Source organism: Anguilla anguilla, chromosome 2, assembly GCF_013347855.1.
Source record: "Anguilla anguilla isolate fAngAng1 chromosome 2, fAngAng1.pri, whole genome shotgun sequence".
Lineage (NCBI taxonomy): Eukaryota > Metazoa > Chordata > Actinopteri > Anguilliformes > Anguillidae > Anguilla > Anguilla anguilla.
In genome coordinates this window covers 74,467,726-74,488,353 of record NC_049202.1, presented here as the reverse complement: position 1 = coordinate 74,488,353, position 20,628 = coordinate 74,467,726, and the positions used below count along the sequence as shown (strand labels likewise).

The 20,628-nt window shown below is 39.6% G+C and overlaps 3 protein-coding genes across 4 annotated transcripts in view; 2 read left to right on the top strand and 1 right to left on the bottom strand.

Moving 5' to 3' along the window:
- LOC118220427 overlaps positions 1–14,811 on the top strand; it is a 426,649-nt gene extending 411,838 nt beyond the window's left edge. Inside the window, exons 52-56 of the mRNA XM_035404286.1 lie at positions 11,290–11,380; positions 12,528–12,605; positions 12,981–13,058; positions 13,357–13,420; positions 13,758–14,811. Coding sequence (XP_035260177.1) covers positions 11,290–11,380; positions 12,528–12,605; positions 12,981–13,058; positions 13,357–13,420; positions 13,758–13,776 — 330 coding nt within the window. The 3' untranslated portion in view covers positions 13,777–14,811. The remainder of the gene's footprint in view (positions 1–11,289; positions 11,381–12,527; positions 12,606–12,980; positions 13,059–13,356; positions 13,421–13,757) is intronic.
- The window catches only part of LOC118219963 (zinc finger protein 708-like), a 235,537-nt gene that overhangs the window by 84,009 nt on the left and 130,900 nt on the right, over positions 1–20,628 (bottom strand). The gene's annotated exons all lie outside the window — the stretch shown is intronic.
- Positions 5,366–11,295, top strand: LOC118220004 (WW domain-binding protein 11-like). 2 transcript variants are annotated; one of them, XM_035403599.1, is made up of 5 exons: positions 5,366–6,288; positions 9,622–9,774; positions 10,301–10,384; positions 10,562–10,660; positions 10,905–11,295. In XM_035403599.1, the coding sequence occupies exons 1-5, from the start codon at positions 6,042–6,044 to the stop codon at positions 10,991–10,993; spliced, it is 672 nt and encodes a 223-aa protein (XP_035259490.1). In that variant the 5' UTR covers positions 5,366–6,041; the 3' UTR covers positions 10,994–11,295. The 2 variants fall into 2 exon arrangements, with proteins under 2 accessions (XP_035259490.1, XP_035259491.1); XM_035403600.1 differs by lacking the exon at positions 9,622–9,774 and having other exon boundaries at positions 5,368–6,398.

Here is a 20,628-nt window from a genome sequence, read left to right as displayed (position 1 = left end):
TTCGTCTAGCAATGTATGTTCAAAGTACATCACTTAATAATTTACTGATCCTGCTTTATTCTAATGGTAGCTCCTGAAAACATTTGCATATTTGTAGTAAGAATGACCACCATGGCATCTGTGTATTTGCTCCTGCACTTGAAAGAATTTGTAAAGAATTTAGAAGAATTATTTGCAAATGGCTAATTATAAAATATAATTAAACCTGAATACTATGTACAAACTGTGTTTGTAAAGCTATAGAGTATTGCTTCTTAAAAATATTAACACTGCTAACTGCTAAAAGGGTATTAAAACTACTTTTTGAAGAAAGACCATTTTTAAATCTTCATAAATACAGTCGTAGAGGCCAAATCTACAGTGCAATTCATGTACAATGTATAAAAAAGTGTGAAACAATGATCCTCCAGTGATGTTTCAGATGAAACATACTGTCTGAAGTTTAATGATCAGCTTTAGTTGACATAAACATTACAGCCTCTACACCAGCAATACATATTATGTTTCTTTCTACAGTAAAACAGTTTTAACTTAGATTCTTTCAAAGAAATTACTCTTGTGTCAATGGCATGAATATCACAAATTATCACCCTGAAATGCAAAAGAAATGAGGCTACATCTGACATTTAATGGACCTCTGGAACACCTGCCATACAAAGCACATCATGTAAAAGATGCTCTCATTCTAACCCTTCACACAATGAGGCTCTTCACCTGAATTAAAAAAATTTTTTTTTTAATGAAACACTTTAGAAAGACCCATATGAAGTCTGCGGTGGTGATTTAAATGACTTGTGCTCAAAAAGAACTTCCCGCAATGAATACGCTTCTAGAGTTTTTCACATGTATGAATCCTCTTGTGGGGATTTAAAGCACTTGTTTGAGGAAAAAACACTTGCCACACTGAATGCATTTATAGGGCTTTTCGCCTGTATGGATTCTGTGATGGATATTGAAATGAGAGACTGTGGAAAAGCACTTCACACACTGACAACATTCGTAGGGCTTTTCATCTGTATGAATTCTCAGGTGTCTATTTAGATGAGATTTTGTATAAAAACTCTTACCATACTGTGTACATTTGGATGGCTTTTCACCTGTATAAATCATCTTGTGGAAATTTAATGCTTTTCTTTGGGAAAAACATTTTTCACACTGAGTACATTTGCAGGGCTTTTCATCTGAATGAATTCTCTGGTGGCTATTTAAATAAGACTTTGTGGAAAAGCACTTCCCACACTGACAACATTTGTAGGGCTTTTCACCTGTATGAATTTTCAGGTGTCTATTTAGATGAGATTTTGTAAAAAAAATTCTTACCACACTGTACACTTGTATGGCTTCTCAACTGCATGAATTCTTACGTGTCTATTCAACTGAGATGTTGAATAAAAATATTTTTCGCAGTGTGTACACTTGAATGGCTTTTCACCAGTATGAATGATAAGGTGTGTATTTAACTCATATTTTGTACAAAAAGCTTTCCACTCTGTACACGTGTATGGCTTTTCACCTGTACGAAATCCCAGGTGTCTATTCAACTGGGATTTTGTATAAAAATCTTTCTTGGAGTGTGTACACTTGTATGGCTTTTCACCTGCATGAATTCCAAGGTATGTATTTAAATCAGTATGAAAATGCTTACCACAGTGTATACACCTGTATGGTTTTTCACCTGTATGAATTATGAGGTGTCTATTTAAGTCAAATTTTGCATGAAAACACTTACTACACTGTGTCACTTGTATGGCTTTTCACCAGTATTAGTTCCCCCTTTGTTTCTACAAACAGTCTGGTTTGGAAAGAAATTCATTAGGTTTGGTCCTTTACTGGAATTAATAATCAGGGGTTCAATAATCACATTCATTCTATGACAATTAGTATGTGTGTTGCTACCGTTTGTACTCTTCTGGACAATTCTGATCTGATTATTCTCAATGTTGATATTAGAAGGATGATTTAAGTCCCTGCATTGGGTTGGAAAATCACACATTTCCTCTTTTTTAAAGATTGGATTTTGCTCTCCACCACATTGCCAAGTTTCAGTCTGGTCTTTTTGATCATCACCAGCTCCATTCATCATAGTATTCATGAGATCACTCACTAAACCTTCACTGGATTCATACTTAATATCCTGCAAGTCACTGTTGTGTTCAACCTTAACGTATCCTCCATCATCAATAGTCATTTTGATTTGGTAAGGAGGCAGATGGGTTATATATCCAAGCTCTGTACTGTTGAGGTTCTCTGTCTTAATAAGATCCCCAGTATGGGTGGATCCCAGATCAGTTTCTGTTTTAATTAGTGATGTGTGTGTGTGGATCCCAGATCAGAAACTGATCTGGGATCCACCCATACTGTTGCTGTAACACACTCTAGCTCCAGTGTGTATGAATTCTCAGGTGTCTATTTAAACCAGATGTGTAATTAAAGCACTTCCCACACTGAGAACATTTGTAGGGCTTTTCTAAAAGGAGGAGCCGCAATGTCAAGGCCAAGAGACGCCACCTCCCACCCTAGTGACCACAGATTGTAACCCATAGTGTAGCTCAGTCCACCGCAGTAATCCGGAAGCGACGCAAGCTGTACCTCATTGGTCCAGAACAAATATTGGCACTGTGCCCAAATGACGCAATAAATCATGAGATCGACCCATGGACAGTCATAAGACGAATAAAATACACCTAATATGACTATTTGTTCTTGTGAGAAAAATCTTTTGACTTTGTATTTTGATCGCATTTGTACCGTAGACGTGCATGGAAACCGAATATGAAAACACCTATACTGGAGCCATCCGTAGTGGCGCTAGTGAGCAACTAGGAACTACAACACCAGGAAATGAGCTTCAAAAACGAAGTCTGGTTTTGGCCGCTTGGACCTAACCTGACCCGAAGAGCTGCCAAAGTGAAACATTTAACTGTGTCACCGAGGAGCTTGCAGAGGGACTTCAACCCCCTCCAGTATCGCAGAGTATACGAACGTAAACACAGCTGCCGGAAGTTGTACTGGTTATCGTGTACGTCTCATTCATCTGCATTTGAGTGACAAGCTTCTCTCTCTCCTCTGCACAGGAGCTGCGGGTAAGAGACGCTCGCGTGGTTTCTGTGCTTTCATCACGCGGTCGCGTGGGAAGCAAAGCTAGCCTTCATAAATGATAAATGATGCTTGTAATCCTACTCATGTTAGCTAGCAAGCATATAGCAAGAAATCAAGCTTGTTCTAATGAAAAACGTTTCAGCTAAAATTAATATATGAATTACCTTCTAGCCAGTTTTTTCAGGTTAAAATTATTGTGGTTATGTTCAGTTTAATTCGTTCAAAATCAAAATACGACTTGCAAGAAAACATTGTTAGGTAGCTGACAAGCAAAGCTAGCCTTACAATCAAGGTTATTTGATGCTTACAATCCTACTCAAGTTAACTAGCAATGCCTTTATTACTTTCTAGCAAGCTTGCCAGGTTAAATGAACTGTGGCAATTCCTCATGATAATTAATTATTTTCCACCACGTAAGTAATTCAGTTCATGTAAACCTAACGTTGATACACACTCCTCTCTTGAGCGTCTAGCAGCTATTATAGCTTAACTATCGCGATTCTAAGTAACTGGAGATAAAACTTTTTTTGTACTCCACATAGATCATAAACCCTTGAATATAAAACGACCCATTGAAATCGTTTGAGAAATGCAAACGTTATAGTGCACAAAAACAGCAGCTCCCCGTTTACTTGTGTTTTAGAGGCTATCTTGCCTGGATCAATATGGCGGCGACGTTGACGTACGATCCAAACGCCAAGGCCGAAAACCTTGGACATATTCTTTGACAGACTTGTGGACCTCTCAGCACGAGCTCAACAGATCCTCACCGTAGTTTTAAACTATATCGTCAATATTTGCGTAGAGCCTATTTTCTTAAAAGCACTATCGTTTTAGAAAGGAATGTATGTTTATTTTGTTTTTACATTTTTAAAACATATTTCCTTTAAAAAGGTCAAAAGGAACAGAAAATACATTAGATATTTACTAGATTTCAAAAAAATAAGAAACATTCAGAAAAGAGAACCCTAATACAAACAACCATACATATGTTCAACTAATAATCACAGGACAATAATTATTTTAAGACATAACTTACATAAAATATATATTTGAAGAATAATAAAACAACAATACGTCTGCTCGGGAATGGGGTGAAGAGCGGGTGGCCCTCCTAGGGGGGTGGACTATAATGATGAGTTCTTTCCAGTGGTCCACCCCCATTTCTCTCTCGCCAGGTCTTTGTTCTTTCGAAAATCCACCAGAACGCCGTCCTGGAGGAGGTTTTGTGTCCTCCTCCGGAGAGTGACCAGGTCCACAGTAGAATGTAGGTGTGATGAAGTATTAAACAGTTAGTGCTTCATGTCAAATAACTGCGCTGAACTTCTGCGGAAACGTCTAGTCAGCAGCCTTTTCTTCATTTTCCTTTCACTGGCCTGGCCAATCGGTGCTCAGCTTTTCTTTACCCAATGACGTCATTACTGTCATTACCGGCGGTAAAGTTGAACGAGACTTGGCTGAAGCCACACTATACGAGGCCCCGCCGCGCGGCGGAGCCGCCTCCATTCATTTTGAATGAGGGGTGGCTGCCAGCCCCCGCAAGGCATTTTGGGATTGCCGGCGGCGCGGCGGGAGCGGCGGGAGCGGCGAGGCCGCGTATAGTGTGGCTTCAGCCTCTTTTTACAGTCTCTGAGTGGAGATGGCAAAAATTCAACTTTGACCCCCTCGCCGCGTCGCGGTAACCAATCTGATTTGATATAATGATCCGTCAAGTAAATTGTCCCTATTTTTTTCTAATTTTAGTTCCACATTCTATCGTTCCACAATGGAGGACCTAACTCGTAATTTCCGCATCGGGTTTCCCGACTTAATAAAATCTCCTACAGAGACACTGATAAGAGGAAATAGCGTGGAGAAACGTCTCTGAAATTGTCGGTGGCTCTGCAATATAGTTATTGCCGTTAGCTACTATCACTGTCCAGTCTGAATAAAAATCATTTTTGCAGTAATCTAGCTCTGAAAATGTTAATAAGCTGCCTAGCTAGGCTAACTAATGTGTAGCTATAGTGAGGAACAACAAACAATAACAAACAAAAATAATCTTCCTAATGTATTAGTTGCTAGTTGTTCGTTTCTACCAGCCACCTAGCTAGCTAATCAGATACAACTTTGAATGAATTATCTGGCTAATTCGTCAGACAATGTTTTTGTTGTTGGTTGTAGACATTAAACAGCCTAGCTAAGCAGCCGACTAACATCTTTCAGATCTAGGTTACTGCAAAAATGATTTTTATTCAGACATGACAATGAATATGAAACACGATATTAAACCCGGTCAACATTTAACGAACACAACTGTCTGTCAAATATAGGTGACACGCCCACAAACAGCCGATTTTGGGGACGCGGCGCGGCGACAGGCGGCAGTCGCCGCGTATAGTGTGGCTTCAGCATCATTATGGGAATGCTGTTAGTTACAGCTCCCTGAAGCTAGTGTCAAAATTTTTTTATTTTTTTCATTATGTGTTTTGCGACGATACAGGTAATCGATGTCCACTGATCCGTAAGTATTTCAGCAAATATTTCTTTGTGGTGAAAGTTCACGTTTGCCGTCGTGGCGAAGAAGGATAATGAGGATAAAATGCCCACTGCTTAAGTTAGCTTGTTGAAGTTAAGTTGTCATTGACAATAACTCAGCTGGAACGGTTATTAGTTGAAATGTTAGCCACCTTTATTTTATTTTAAAGCAAAATGATGTGAAGAAATGTTATGTATTTAGAATGTCTGCTAAGTGGCTATAAATATTTACTTTTCCATACGTTGGATTTTTGGATGTAAATACAAAAGCTATTGTAGCTCATTCATTAAGCATTGTGACGAAGCATACAGATTGTTATCTGCCAAGTATCTGAGACCTCCTCTGAGTGAGTAATAGAGAATAGCGTACATTAAAAGCTGATTAATTGATTAAATCAGCTGAATTGGTAAGGTCCATCGGTACGATGCTTATGTTACTCATTGCAAAGATGCAGCGGTATGATGAACAGTGCGGCGAGCGGAATAATGCGCGTGCTGTGCATCACTGCGCTGCAGGAGAGCTGAACGGGGGTAGTGGCCGCGTTCTCAGTCTGAGTGCTGCCGGACAAGATTGGACTCATCAGGAGGAAGAGCTGCACGTGGAGGATGAAGGATTTGAAGATGTGGAGGACCAGAAGGACCCAACGGCCCATCATCCTGCAGCACCATCGGGTAAATTACCCACCCACCCTGCAGCCCTGAGGCCTGTCCCCAGTACCCCCACCAAACAGAGCACTCCTTCCCAGTCTGCCACTGCTGCTCCACCTGGGACAGACCCTCTGGTAAGATTTCACTGTTAACACACAGCACTGGCTTTTATGTTTCACTATGAATCCATAGAAGTCTTATGTTTTGTTAAATATTGCACTATTAACAAATGTCTTGTTGTTGAACCTACATTTCTCCATGGAAAGAAAAACTAAAATCCTAATTTTTCCTGTTAAAAATGCCTGGCTCAAAGTCATAACAAGTCCAGTTACCCAAAAACACAATCAAAAAACTGATTTAAAAACACAAACCCAGACATTTATTAGAATAAATAACAAACTAATCACAAACTAAACAAAGGAAAACCCACAAAGTTGAAACAAAACAATCTTCACAAAAACTACAAACCCAAAACCACAAAACAAACCACACACAAAAGAAACACAAAAGAAGATCTCAAAGAAAGACTCTCTACCCAAACCAAAAAGCCCCAAAAGAAAATGTCCCCTGCCTCGTACTACTGGGCTTATATTGGGCCACAGGCAGGTGGAGGCAATTAAGCAGTTAGGTAATTACCTCCACCTGCACTACCCAGACCAGCAGAGGCAGGGGACGTAACAAGAGGTTGATCAGTCTGCTGGGTTGCCCACCTTGTTACTTTTTCGTTTGACCATTGTCATAATTATTATTTTTAAACCTTTAATATAAATGCATATTTTCACTACAATTCAATCTTTCACTGTGTTATTGCATTCTATTTTCATGTCTTTTATTTGCTTTATGCATTTGCATTTACACTGAAAATGTATCAGGAATATTATCATTTTTAAACTAAATGCATCAGGGCTTTGCTGCATAGGGTTTCAGACTGCACTTTGTCTTTTTCTTTTTTTAAAGATATTCTTACACATTAAAAGATCATCACCTGAACAGGCCTCATACAAAAACATTAAAATCTGAAAATAAGCCAACAGTTATGATCAATTTACAAAAGTCCAAATGAAAATCTAAATCTTTGCGGTTTCAACTGTACATGGTGGATGTGTGACGGATGGGTGTCTCTCTGGGGGGTGGACTAAATGATCAGTTCTTTCCAATGGTCCACACCCCATTTCTCTCTCGCCAGGTTTTTGTTTTTCCTAAAGGCCCAAGACTGCACTGGGTTTCAGACTGCACAGCCAAACACTGCACTGAAAACTCCATCCTTTTTAGAAACAAGCTTCTTTCTTCTGTGTCTGTCAGCACAGTGTGTCACAGGGGCGGGGTCTTCTGGTGGGAGGAGTCCTGACAGCCTGCAGTGATGCAGAGTTGAAATATATGGAGAAAATGTAAATGGCGTGCGCCTATTTGTCATTGTGGCTGTTTGAAGTGTTCCTGCAGTGCTCTTATAAGGCAGCAGTGATTGTGATTGGTGGGGGGGAAAGAGTGTGCTCTCTCAGAGGGGGGCCGTGTGTGTGCACAGGGCTCAGTCTCTCTGAGAGCTCAGAGGTGAAGGTGTGAGCATCCACTCTGCTCTGAGGAAGGTTTGGTTCGTTTGCGCTGAAGATGGAGAGATGTCTGTTCTTTCTCTCTCTCTCCTCCCTGCTCCTGCTCTCCACAGTCAGTGAGTACCAGCTTTATCCTCCTCTCCAGCTTCTCCACACCCAGTCAGGGCTCAGAGACTGGGGGTCAGGGCCAAGGGGTCAGAGGGGCAGCTCTGCAGGCAGGGCAGGGCTCCAGGCCATCTCTAAACACCAGAGTTTACTGTAGTAATATTTCTCTGCATCATTCATGAAGCTTTCATGAAACTAATTTTATTATGAATTATTTAGGAAATGTTTCTTTCTTTGATTCAATGGTATATGAAACATGATATTTGAATAATCCAACCAAGAAAAAGTTTTTTGTTTGATCATGTTTGTGTTTTAGTAAATATAAATATATGTGAATATAAAGATCTTTTTCAATTATTGTTTTTATCGTTTCCGTGTCTGTAATTTGGCACCTGATAGTCATGAAACAGTACAGGTATTAGTTGGCGTTCCCAGAAATACCTGATGTTTGAGTGAAATTTATATCATAAGTTTGCCTAATTAATATTTTCACTTGTTGTAGTTGCAAGTTGCTTTTTATTAGTGTATATTTATAAGAACTCTTCCGTCTTTAGTGCGTTTTAATGGAAGGCAGAACGGAAATGTGATGTACTCAGTGATACATTTGATGCCTTTATGGCAGCACATTAATAGTATATTGCACTTATTACAAGGCTCTCATCTCATGAAACCTATCACAGAAACTTAAAAAAACAAAGAAAAAAAAAAACTTAACACCTACTGACCTCAACTTCAAAAGCAGGACTGAAGCAGCGTTGATCCAGAGTCTGACTTCCTGTGTAATTCTTTTAAAATAACACACTCTGAACAGATAATATTCTCCACCACTGCTTACGGCTGCAAATGGAAAATATTATTTTATTTGAAACTCACATAAGTTTGAATATGTTGCATTTTTCATGCAATATTTTACTATCCATTTAAAAACATGCATATTTTTACATTTTTACATACATACTCCATTGGATGAATGCAAAAAGTATAAAAGTGATTGTTAAATCGGGATTTTGTAGAGCTGAACTACTAACGTCAAATAAAAAATATATATATAAGCTAACAATTCAAATTCATGTTTAATCCTCATTGTGGAAACATACCATTTCACTGAAAACATTACATTATATGACATTTAATTGGAAGACACTTTTATTCAAAGTAATGTACAATAAGTGCAATAAATGTAAACACGTTCTTATACCAACACAGGACTTTGGATTTAAATGAGGATATATTAGTTTCATAAATGCATATATTATTACATAACTAAAACATAGGATTACATTTTAAAATGTGGTGTTATGAAGTAAATTACTGTATTGCTCCTTTCACTGAACTAATTCAGCACTTACGCAGTCACAGCAGAATCTTTGTGTTTCTGATGTATTTCTCTTTCTGACGCTATCAGAATTTTTATTCTTTTAAAGTTTCACTCTGTAGCAGAAGTTTACATGTGATTGGCTCATCACACGATTGGTCTGACTGAATGTAATCCTATAGGTTTCTATCTAACATTAAACATGGTGTGGCTCTCTAAGCTTGCTGAATGCTGGTACCAAGCTAGCAGTTTGCTAAATTTAAATAGCCAATGTTCTTGAATAGAGCAGAGAGAACATCCACGTTATAGTACAGATAGCACAGGCTTAGCTGAAGTTTCCTCGCTGGAAAGTTCTCTGCTGATGCCCAACCCCTTGCCTTCCCCTTTTAGCAGTTCCGTCCAGTCAGTCAGTGCCCCGATTACAGAAGGCTCCGCCCAGCCCGTCTATCCTAACAGTGGCCTTCCTGGTGATGGGGGTGCTGTTGTTCCTGCTGCTGGCAGTGCTGGGTGTTCTGCTGTGCTGGAGCAGAACACTGAGGAGAGGTAGGGGGCGGACGGGCGCTGGGTGAACCGCCATCACACGCCGAGTGTGACTGAAGAAGCCTCTCCAGTGATCAGCTCAGTGGGTTAACCACGCAGCTCTGAATGGGGGCTGATGGGAGGCTCGCCCAGTTAAGACCCTGCGCCAGTGCGTGTGGGTGGGCCCCGCAGTGTGGGGCCGAGTCCTCCATCACCAGCTCCCCTGAAAGCAAGGAGACTGCCGGGTGACGCGTGATTGGCTGCAGTGTTCCCGAGGGAGGGATTTGGTTGGCATGCTGATCGTGTCTTTTTGTGCACCAGTGCCCCCCTGTGGTCGATCATATTCCTGCAGTCTGCCCGGATCAGTTATTTGTTATGTGATAAAAGGTTAGACTGATCTCAGATCAGCAGTCGTACAGGGCCCTGGTCTCTGACAGGTGGCTGGTGTATGACAGTGGCTGTGTGCTGTACCTCTGCTGCTCATGCTGAGAGAGATGTGCTCTCTGAGAGGAGACTCTGACTCTGTGATTCTCTGTCTCTGCTCACGCAGCCCCTCTGCACGGAGCCGTCTACGCCGACGAGGAGATGTACTACGAACTGGCTAGAGGGGGAACCTACAGGCCCCCCCGGTGGGGTGAGTGAATCAGATTTGTACTCCTCGTGCTGCCCAGCAAAGTCTTAAACACACTGTGGAAAACTGGTAAATGGACTGCATGTATATAGCGCTTTTATCCAAAGCACTTTACAGTTGATGCCTCTCATTCACCAGAGGAGCCTCTGACTCTGTGATTCTCTGTCTCTGCTCACACAGCCCTGTCTGAGTGGGACCACGTCCCTCTGCACGAAGCCGTCTATGAGGAGATCGAGTACAAACTGGCTAGAAGGGGAACCTACAGTGCCCCCCGGTGGGGTGAGTGAATCGGATCTGTCCTCCTCGTGCTGCACAGTAAAGTCTTAAACACAGTCATCATGTGATTTATTAATTATTAATGTAATATTTATATTTTAGATTATGATGTTTATTAGTCTATTTATTGAATTTTACAAATTAAGACACTATCCTGTGTTGAAAATCCTGTCTGTGTAATTTGTGAAAATCATTGCCATGGGCTACTTTCTGTCTGTGTGATTTGTTACTGTGTATCGTGTGACAGACCCAGAGGAGATTTATGATGATGTTGTGACTCTGGACTGCATTCAAGTGGGTGAGTCTGTACAAAGTGAATCACTCTGTATAACCTGAATAACTACAAGCTTTTATGGTTTAATAAAAATTAATCAATCCATCCCATTATATTTAACATACCGGTTCTTGGAAGACATTTTCCCAGATTGCTTCATGGGCAATTATGAGAATATGCACATTCCATTCCACCTGCAAACTTTTCTGAGAGTGGATATTTTAGTGTAGACATGACCCTATGAAAATATTTTGAATGAGACTTTTTCTTTCAATATAGAATTACAAGATCACAGCAGGTATTTGCTGAAAAATGAGCCTTTCCCTGACTGTGTCTGTCTCCTGATCCATCCCTGTAGGGGAGAGTGTTCTGGCTGAAAGCCCTCCAGCTCCCAGGGGGATGGACTATGATGATGTGTGGGAGTAGCCTCCTGAAAGAGGAGGAACACTGTGAGATTGACAGTTTTAACTTCGGAAGTGTCCACATGTTTGGATAGAAGAACTTACATGGACTCCTTTATCCTACACATCTCAAGCAAAATGTTTTATTGTCATAAAACCATATCCCACTAGATCAGTTATTCATTAATTAATAATTCACCTGAAATTATTTACTGTGGACTCCTTAGCTCATTCATAAATTAGCTCATTGGAAATGCTGGTGCATGTATACATTGAGAACAATAGCTTGCATTCACTGACACAATGAGACAGTTACTTTTTCTGACCAAGATGATGATGTACAGCTCAAACTACATGGAGTCACTACTGGCCACTTCAATATGAAATGAATGCATCAACATTTTTGGAATGTAAAAATGAAAACTGTGCTTTAGCCTGTGTAAGCTTTTGCTTTAGATTTGTTTGTATTTACATCAAACCCTTTAAGTTTTGGCTGCTGTGTTCATCATGTGCAGGTCAGAGCTGTCCATTTTGGCTCCCTGATTGACACATGGAAGGGTAGCCAGACAGCACTTATCCAGCATCATGCTCATTTGCAAGATCACATTTTTAAATATGCTTTTATTGCACATAGCTGATGAGTTTGTTCATCTTTCCATCTGAGCAGAAGATGAACAGGGCAGTAAGTCTCCACTGGCTGCTTTGTTACTATTCAAAACTATTTCAGTACTACTTATTTCATACTGCTTTCACTACTTCTCAAATTAGTTTAATTTTTTTTAACAAAAAATATTTTTAAACCATTTTATTTATATATATATATATATATATATATATATATACACATATATTTTTTTTTTGATGCTAGATCTTGGAGAATTATACTGCTTTTCATAGACATGATTTTATAAAAATGAAATATATTTTGCTAAAATACTCAACATGTATTTCTTAGCCTTATCCAGCTGTAGTAATGGATACTATGTAATGAAAAAGCTGTTTAAGTTACTCGGATCTGCTAAATGTCTTATGGGGTCAGTTAGACTGTCCCCACACCGTCAGGCAGCCGTGACTGCAGTGTGCAAACACAGCTAGCTGAAGTGTTATTCAGTGCTGCTCTGAAGGGTTCCACTGTCCTGCTGTGTGACAGTCCTGAGATTCAGCCACAAGTCCCCAGAAGTCTCCTTGCTTTCAGGGAACCAGGTGATGGAGGACACACCGGAAGACTATGATTATGTCATCACAGCGGATAAGCATCCAGACAGTGTGGCCGGTGAGTGTTTTGATAGGTTGGTGGGTTGACTCAATATTTTCTCCTCATGAATACATTTACTTGCAGTCATTATTATATGCTGCACTTAGTTGTTTGTGTTAAAGAGCTTGTAGAGATTTGGAGTAGAAATCTCCCTTGCCCTTTTTCTAAGAATAAAACTTGAGCGTTCCTGAAATTATTTCATTACATAGAACATTTCTTGCAGTTGACTTGTTTGGTTGTCCAGTCTTAGACATGGAAATGAATTTTAAAGTTGTTGCCCCAATAATTAGTGTAACCAGTATAACCACCGAAACCAATATAGCCATTATGAGCACTATAACCAGTGTGCCCAGTTTAACCAGCACTGCTGCTGCTTCTCTCTGTCTGTTTAAGGGGAGCTGGTGGAGGGAGATGCAACAGAGGACTATGATGATGTCATCACCATGCAGCCGGGCACAGACGCTTTTCCAGGTTGAGTTTCTCTTTACAGACAGAATGTTGGAGTGAAACACAATGTCTGTCACTGAATTCACTGTTCTCCTCAGGAGCTTTTCTGTGTCTCTGGCTGCAATCGTGATTTATTCATTATTAATGTAATATTTATATTTTAGATTATGATGTTTATTAGTCTATTTATTGAATTTTATAAATTAAGACACTATCCTGTGTTGAAAATCGTTACTTCCTGTCTATGTCATTTGTACTTCCTGTCTGTGTAATTTGTGAAAATCATTGCCATGGGCTACTTTCTGTCTGTGATTTGTTACAGTGTATTGTGTGACAGACCCAGAGGAGATTTATGATGATGTCGTGACTGGACTGCATTCAAGTGGGTGAGTCTGTACAAAGTGAATCACTCTGTATAACATGAATAACTACAAGCTTTTATTGTTTAATAAAAATTCATCAATCCATCCCATTATATTTAACATACCGGTTCTTGGAAGACATTTTCCCAGATTGCTTCATGGGCAATTATGAGAATATGCACATTCCATTCCACCTGCAAACATTTCTGAGAGTGGATATTTTAGTGTAGACATGACCCTATGAAAATATTTTGAATGAGACTTTTTCTTTCAGTATAGAATTACAAGATCACAGCAGGTATTTGGTGAAAATGAGCCTTTCCCTGACTGTGTCTGTCTGTCTCCTGATCCATCCCTGTAGGGGAGAGTGTTCTGGCTGAAAGCCCTCCAGCTCCCAGGGGGATGGACTATGATGATGTGTGGGAGTAGCCTCCTGAAAGAGGAGGAACACTGTGAGATTGACAGTTTTAACTTCGGAAGTGTCCACCCACAAGTTTGGATAGAAGAACTTACATGGACTCCTTTATCCTACACATCTCAAGCAAAATGTTTTATTGTCATAAAACCATATCCCACTAGATCAATTATTCATGAAGTAATAATTCACCTGAAATTATTTGCTGTGGACTCCTTAGCTCATTCATAAATTAGCTCATTGGAAATGCTGGTACTTGTATACATTGTGAACAATAACTTGCATTCACTGACACAATGAGACAGTTACTTTTTCTGACCAAGATGATGATGTACAACAACTACATGGAGTAAGTACTGGCCACTTCAATATGAAATTAATGAATCAACATTTTTGGAATGTAAAAATGAAAACTGTGTTTTAGCCTGTGTAAGCTTTTGCTATAGATTTGTTTGTATTTATATCAAACCCTTTCAGTTTTGGCTGCTGTGTTCATGTGCAGGTCAGAGCTGTACATGTTGGCTCTCTCTGATTGACACATGGAACGGTAGCCAGACAGCACTTATCCAGCATCATACTTATTTGCAAGATCACATTTTTAAATATGCTTTCATTGCACATAGCGGATGAGTTTGTTCATCTTTCCATCTGAGCAGAAGAACAAGACAGTAAGTCTCCACTGGCTGCTTTGTTACTATTCAAAACTATTTCAGTACTACTTATTTCATACTGCTTTCATTACTTCTCAAATTAGTTTAATTTTTTTTAACAAAAAATATTTTTTAAATACTTTATATATATTTTTTATTTTTTTATTTTGATGCTAGATCTTGGAGAATTATACTGCTTTTCATAGACAAGATTTTATAAAAATTAAATATTATATTTTGCTAAAATACTCAACATGTATTTCTTAGCCTTATGAAGCAATACCAGTATTTTTAACAGCTGTGTGTCAATAAGATATTTTTAAATAAAGCTGAAAGACTGATTGAACTTTGCTCTCATTTCCTTTTACTTTTCTTGTACATTAATGTATACACTGTATATTAACAGATGACACAGAGTTGCATTTATGGCTGCTAGCATGGATGGTGGCCACTCCACATCCATGGCACATAAGTCAGGGCATATGCAAGCAAGAGAAATTAAGAGGGGCGGCTTCATTTAGTGAAATAACATCATTTTTGCAGAGCCAGTTCTCTGTCAGCATAACAAAATTAAGTTCAGCTGAAACAACCACCTGTTAGATTTTGGTGTGTTTTAGTAACGTGTCTTATTTAACGTTTCAGAGTTATAATCTGTTTAAGTCCCCACACCCATCCTGTTTCCGTCTGGGTGTTGAGTACCCTTTTTCAAATGCAAGCCAAATTTAAGCCCTGTGTTGCGGAGAGCCATTGGAAAGCAACCCTGGGTGAATAGAAATTATAATATGTGAAGAGTCATTGATCTAGCCAGGAAAAAGAGCCAGGGAAGGAGTGAATTATCACATGCATGAAACCTTCCCTCCTGGCCAGACCCCATTGTTTAGAGATTGTACTTAAGCTGTGCCATTTTTCAATGATAGGGTGTGTTAGACTGGAGAAGCTCATAAGACCACACAGATCTGTAACCAAGAATTAAAAAGCTAAACTGTCTCTCACCATCAAATTTGATTAAGACTTTCTTTCCTGAACGTAATTGGGAGCAACAGCAGCTATCAGAAGTTTAATCAAGAAGAAAAACAGAATCATCAATTTGGAGGTCTCACCGATATCACAAGATAACCAAGGCCCAGGAATTTTACCAGTGACCAGAGAAGATTGGACTGCGCACAACGATTTACATCTGAGTCGGAATGAGATGCCAAGGCTGAAACAGCCCGCCTCCTTGACATTGAGAGAGAGAAAGTTAGAAATCTAGCCGAAGAACTGAAAAGCGTTAAAGCAAACAGGGCTAAGATGCAGAAATAATTACATTAAAAGAACAGATTAAACATTTGCAGAATGTACAGTTAGGCTATTGGCTCCAGAGAGTGGGGTGTTCGTAAGGCCAGTTCAGCCTTCTGCCCCATCTCGTTATGAGGAAAGGAAGCCTGTTATCTTTGCTCGTAATGATGAATGGACAAACAGTGCCAGCCAGTGATAGTGAACCATCAGATAATGACATGGCAACAGTAGCGCCACAGTTAAGAGTGTTAACACAAAGACGGGTAGAAGGTAAAATTCAGTTCAGTCACAAACCAACCAAGCCCCAAAATCTTGACAAGTGGTCGCAGGATTTAAAACATCCGCGTGTTGCCGGCATGGACACATGGAGTGAAATCAGAAGTGTTTTAGTACAAATTCTGCTTTAAAACTACACCTGAGAATTCATACAGGTGAAAAGCCTTATAAGTGTACACAATGTGGGAAGTGCTTTTCCGAAATATCTAATTTAAACAGCCACCAGATAATTCATACAGGTGAAAAGCCATACCAGTGTAGGCTACACAATGTGTCTCAATGAACCAGTGGTTTGTTCTAAGCAAGTGTGATCATTGACTCACATAATATCGAGCCAATTTCTACATGGTGTCAGAAGACAGTACGAACTTCTCGCCTGTGAGTATTTTTTTTTTTCGTCGGACAACCTGTTGCTCTTTTCCGAACTGTGCTAGCTAGCTGGGAACACGCTGGTCGGATATAATGGCGGATGGATTTTGCAGACCCAACCCTGTTATTTTTGATGGGAATGTTGCCGAGAATTGGCGATTTTCTGAGCGGGAGTACGATATTTTTGTCGCTGCAGCACACTTCGACAAGCCTGCGAAGTCAAGGGCTTATATTCTCCTCAACATCGCTGGACCAGAAGCCATTGAACGGGAGCGTTCGTTTGTCTATGCAGCTGAAGTGCGCGAGCCCGGAGCAGACAGAGCGATAATTACCCCAGCAGAGTCCAGAGAGGATCCGGACTGCCTGAAGAGGAAGTTTAGAGAAATCTGCAATCCCCAAAGCAACAGAACGATGGAAAGACACACGTTTCAATCGAGAAATCAGAAACAAGGTGAGAATATCGAGTCATTCATCAGTGATTTGAGAATCAAAGCTAGAAGTTGCCATTCTGGAGATTTGACTGACAAGCTTGATCTCCAAATTGAAGAGACACTTCTCATTCCACCGTACACCACACACCCTTTTCTCTGACAATGCTAGGCAATACACCAGTCAGAATTTCAAAGATGTTGCCAAACAATGGGATTTCATGCATGCCACCAGCAGCCCAGAGTTTCCCCAGTCAAACGGGCTTGCGGAGAGAGCGGCATGCAGTGCCAAGCAGCTGATGGAGAAATCTCACAGAGGCAGAACTGACGTCTCCCTCAGGCTCCCTGAACCTCATTGAAACATTCTCCGTGACCCAACATTAGGCTCCCCTTCTGAACGTCTGATGTCACGACAGACACGCACAGCCTTTCGGGTGAGTACCAAACTACTGGAACCAGCCTCGAAGAACGCCCAGCAAGTCGACGCCCAACTCCTCAACAAAAGGCTCACTCTAAAGCACCACTATGACAAGTCAAGTCACCCACTACAGCCTTTAGCAGAGGGACAAGTGGTCCGAATGCAGACCCCAAGGGATATGACCAACTTGGGACTGTGAAGGAGATGAGCAAGGAGCCACGCTCCTATGTCATCCAGTCCAACGGGAAGACATACAGGAGGAACCGCCGCCACATCCTTCCTGTTGCAGAGCTGCTGCCACCACAGCACCACGCAGAGGACCCAGACTCCCAGAACACCAGCCCCTCCACAATGGACAGTGTTCCCCCCACATCGCAAACACCAGAGCCAAACGCCATGCAATCACAACACGCGTCCCCTCTCCAGCCAACGCCCACAGCACACTTCCCCACTGAGAACAGCAATGCACCATACACAGCAGGCCACACCTGCAGTCCAAACCCAAAATATATGCAGTAAAAAAAAAAAAATCTATGGGCTGCCATATACTTTCCTGCGTATAATGTGGTTCAAGTAAATCATTTGTTTCATGTATAAGGTGTGAGCTAAAGAAAAGGGATGTAAATCATTTGGCTGAATGATTGTCCTCTTTGTTCGCTATGAGCCACCGTATCTGTACGTGCATTTATGGCTAGGCCAATCAACGTTCTCGGTCCCGTCTAGTTCAAGTCATGCATGCAGCCTCACTGAATGTCAGCTTGGCTCACATGCGGTTTTTGTGTTCTCAATAAATCAGCGGTTTGTTCTAAGTAAGTGTGATCATTGACTCTCATAATATCGAGCCAATTTCTATAATGTGGAAAGCATTTTAGTGAAAATTTGTTTTTATATCTACACCTGAGAATTCATACAAGTGAAAAGCCCAACAAATGTCCTCCGTGTGGGAAGTACTTTTCCACAATATCTCATTTAAATGTCCACCAGAGCATTCATAGGTGAAAAGTCTCATTAGTTTACACAGTATGGGACATGCTTTTCCAAAAGGTTTTACTAATATGGCTACCAGAGAATTAATACAGGTGAAAAGCGATGCAAGTATACAGAGTGTTGGGAAGTGCTTTAGTACAAATACTTCAAATGCTTTTGGTCTGCTTTAAATGAACACCTGAGGTTTCATACACATGACGTGCCATACAAATGCACTCAATGAGGCAAGTGTTTTCCAAATCAAGTACATTGAACTTGGACAAGAAGAGGCAAGTGACAAGTGTTTTAGATCTAAATACCCAAGAAATAATGAAGGTGAAAACCTTTGGGTACACTCTGTGAGGGGTTTTTTTTTTTTGCTTTCTATACTCTTGAGAATTCATACAGCTGAGAAGCCATAGAAATTAATTAATTGTGAGAAGTGTTTTTTGACCACAAGTGATTTAAATCGTCACCAGAGAATTCAGATTAAAAGTCCTAGAAGTGCAGTGAATTGTTTTCCTAAAAAAATTCCAACTTAAATTTACACATATACTTCATATATGTGAAAAGTCTTTTGGATGTACTTAATGTTTAAACAAGGAATTTCCCTGTAATGACCAAAAGGAATTCGTACAGGTGTGTAACCTTACACATGTACTCGTAGAGTGTTTCAGGAAAGCTTCCATTATATGATGCACTGTGTGTGGGATCCAACCCATTTTCAAAAACAACCTGATAATTTGTCTTATAAGATACCTTCATATCTTTTTTTAAAGACGAGCCACCCAAATTCTTATTTTGTGGGTGATTAGTTTGAGCTGAAGAAGTGAATGAAAGGTGGTAAGCTGATGGCATACTGGGATGCCATTTTCCTTTTATAATGAGTGTTTATGATGGTTTTGTTCTTTAGAAAATGTAACTAATTCATTGAAAAATGGTGTAATTCCTTGCAGATAGAAGAATAATATGTTGTGGGTATGAAAATCAAGGGCATCATAATTTGTTTGAAAGAAACAATGTGAAAACAGTTTGGATATATTACAGGATGGCACATATAATGTCTATAGCAAACTCGTATTCTGAAAATGTACTTGGGAGTACTGGTCTTTCCAGTTCTGCTACTGTCAATGTACCAGCTTTAATGTGTATGTCAGCTAAAACTGATCATCAGACTTCAGAGATTATTCTCAGATATCAGTTGAGGAGCTTTGTTTCACTGTTTAATTTTACATGTTGTATATGAATTGAATGTGAAATAAATTTTACACTGTGAATGTCCATCTAGCAAGGCCTCTGCTATATAAATTTCTGTATAAACACGTATGTCCTTCCCAGTGTCATTGCTTCCTACTTAACTACCTCTCTTTTTAAATGTAGTTTAATTCCTTGTCTGATTAGAGGAATAGGCTTTCTAAAATATCTGTTCGTAGTCCCAAATTTGCAAATGTGGGTGGATGTGTTGTACTTAAACCCTGGCAAAGTTCCTGGGGCAAATAATTCTCTTGGTTTACCTACAGATGCGTCCATTTTATTTTTGCGCTCTCAGGAGCAACTTGCTGTTGTTGGACAGTGTTTTACATACATTGATTTTTGAACAATTATACATTAATCTCTTAAGTTTTATTTCAGCAATGAATCTGTGTTTGAGTTATGTCACTGTATCAAATCACATGACAGTTTTTAATCATTTTTTTCAACTTTGAGCAAAATGGCAACTTTACCACAAAATTAATTAGCAACTACTGATACAACCAGCACATTTATATAGGCTATAATACAAACAAGCAAGTACACCATAAAATGGCATTTGCTGCAATACTTCATTATTATTACAAGAACATTATTGTCACCATATTCAGCATTGTAATCATCAAAAATCAGTAAAAATAACACTGACAACCTTTTATTTTTTACATTTCTATGCCATTGCTGGTAGCCCTATGAATTTTGTGCATCAAAATACCAATCAACATATTGTGACTCTCCATCAAAGCTGTAACATCTTTTAAATTTCCTGATACAGCCATTTTGCTTATGATAAGGAAGCAAAAGGAAGGAAGCACTTGAAATAATTTTGAGAGATGATGTCAAATCAGTAGGGAGTGTATTTGATGACCAAGGATTTATTTTATTTTTGGAGATGACAAAATATAAAAAAATCAAAGATACAACCAGTATTCAGTGATTACTTGAGTTGTAGTAAGCTTTACTTGCTGTTTACTGTGGCTCTTTACACCATCTTACACAGACAGAGTGAAAACTATAACAAAGACAGAATACAAACAATCACCATTTTGTTGGCAACGTGTTTTCCCCAATGTAAATACATGTAAATAAAACGTTTTTAATTACAAACAAATCAAATGCTTTTCATTTAAATAACATTCTTAACATTAACTTATAAGTGCGAACCATGAAATTATTTACTT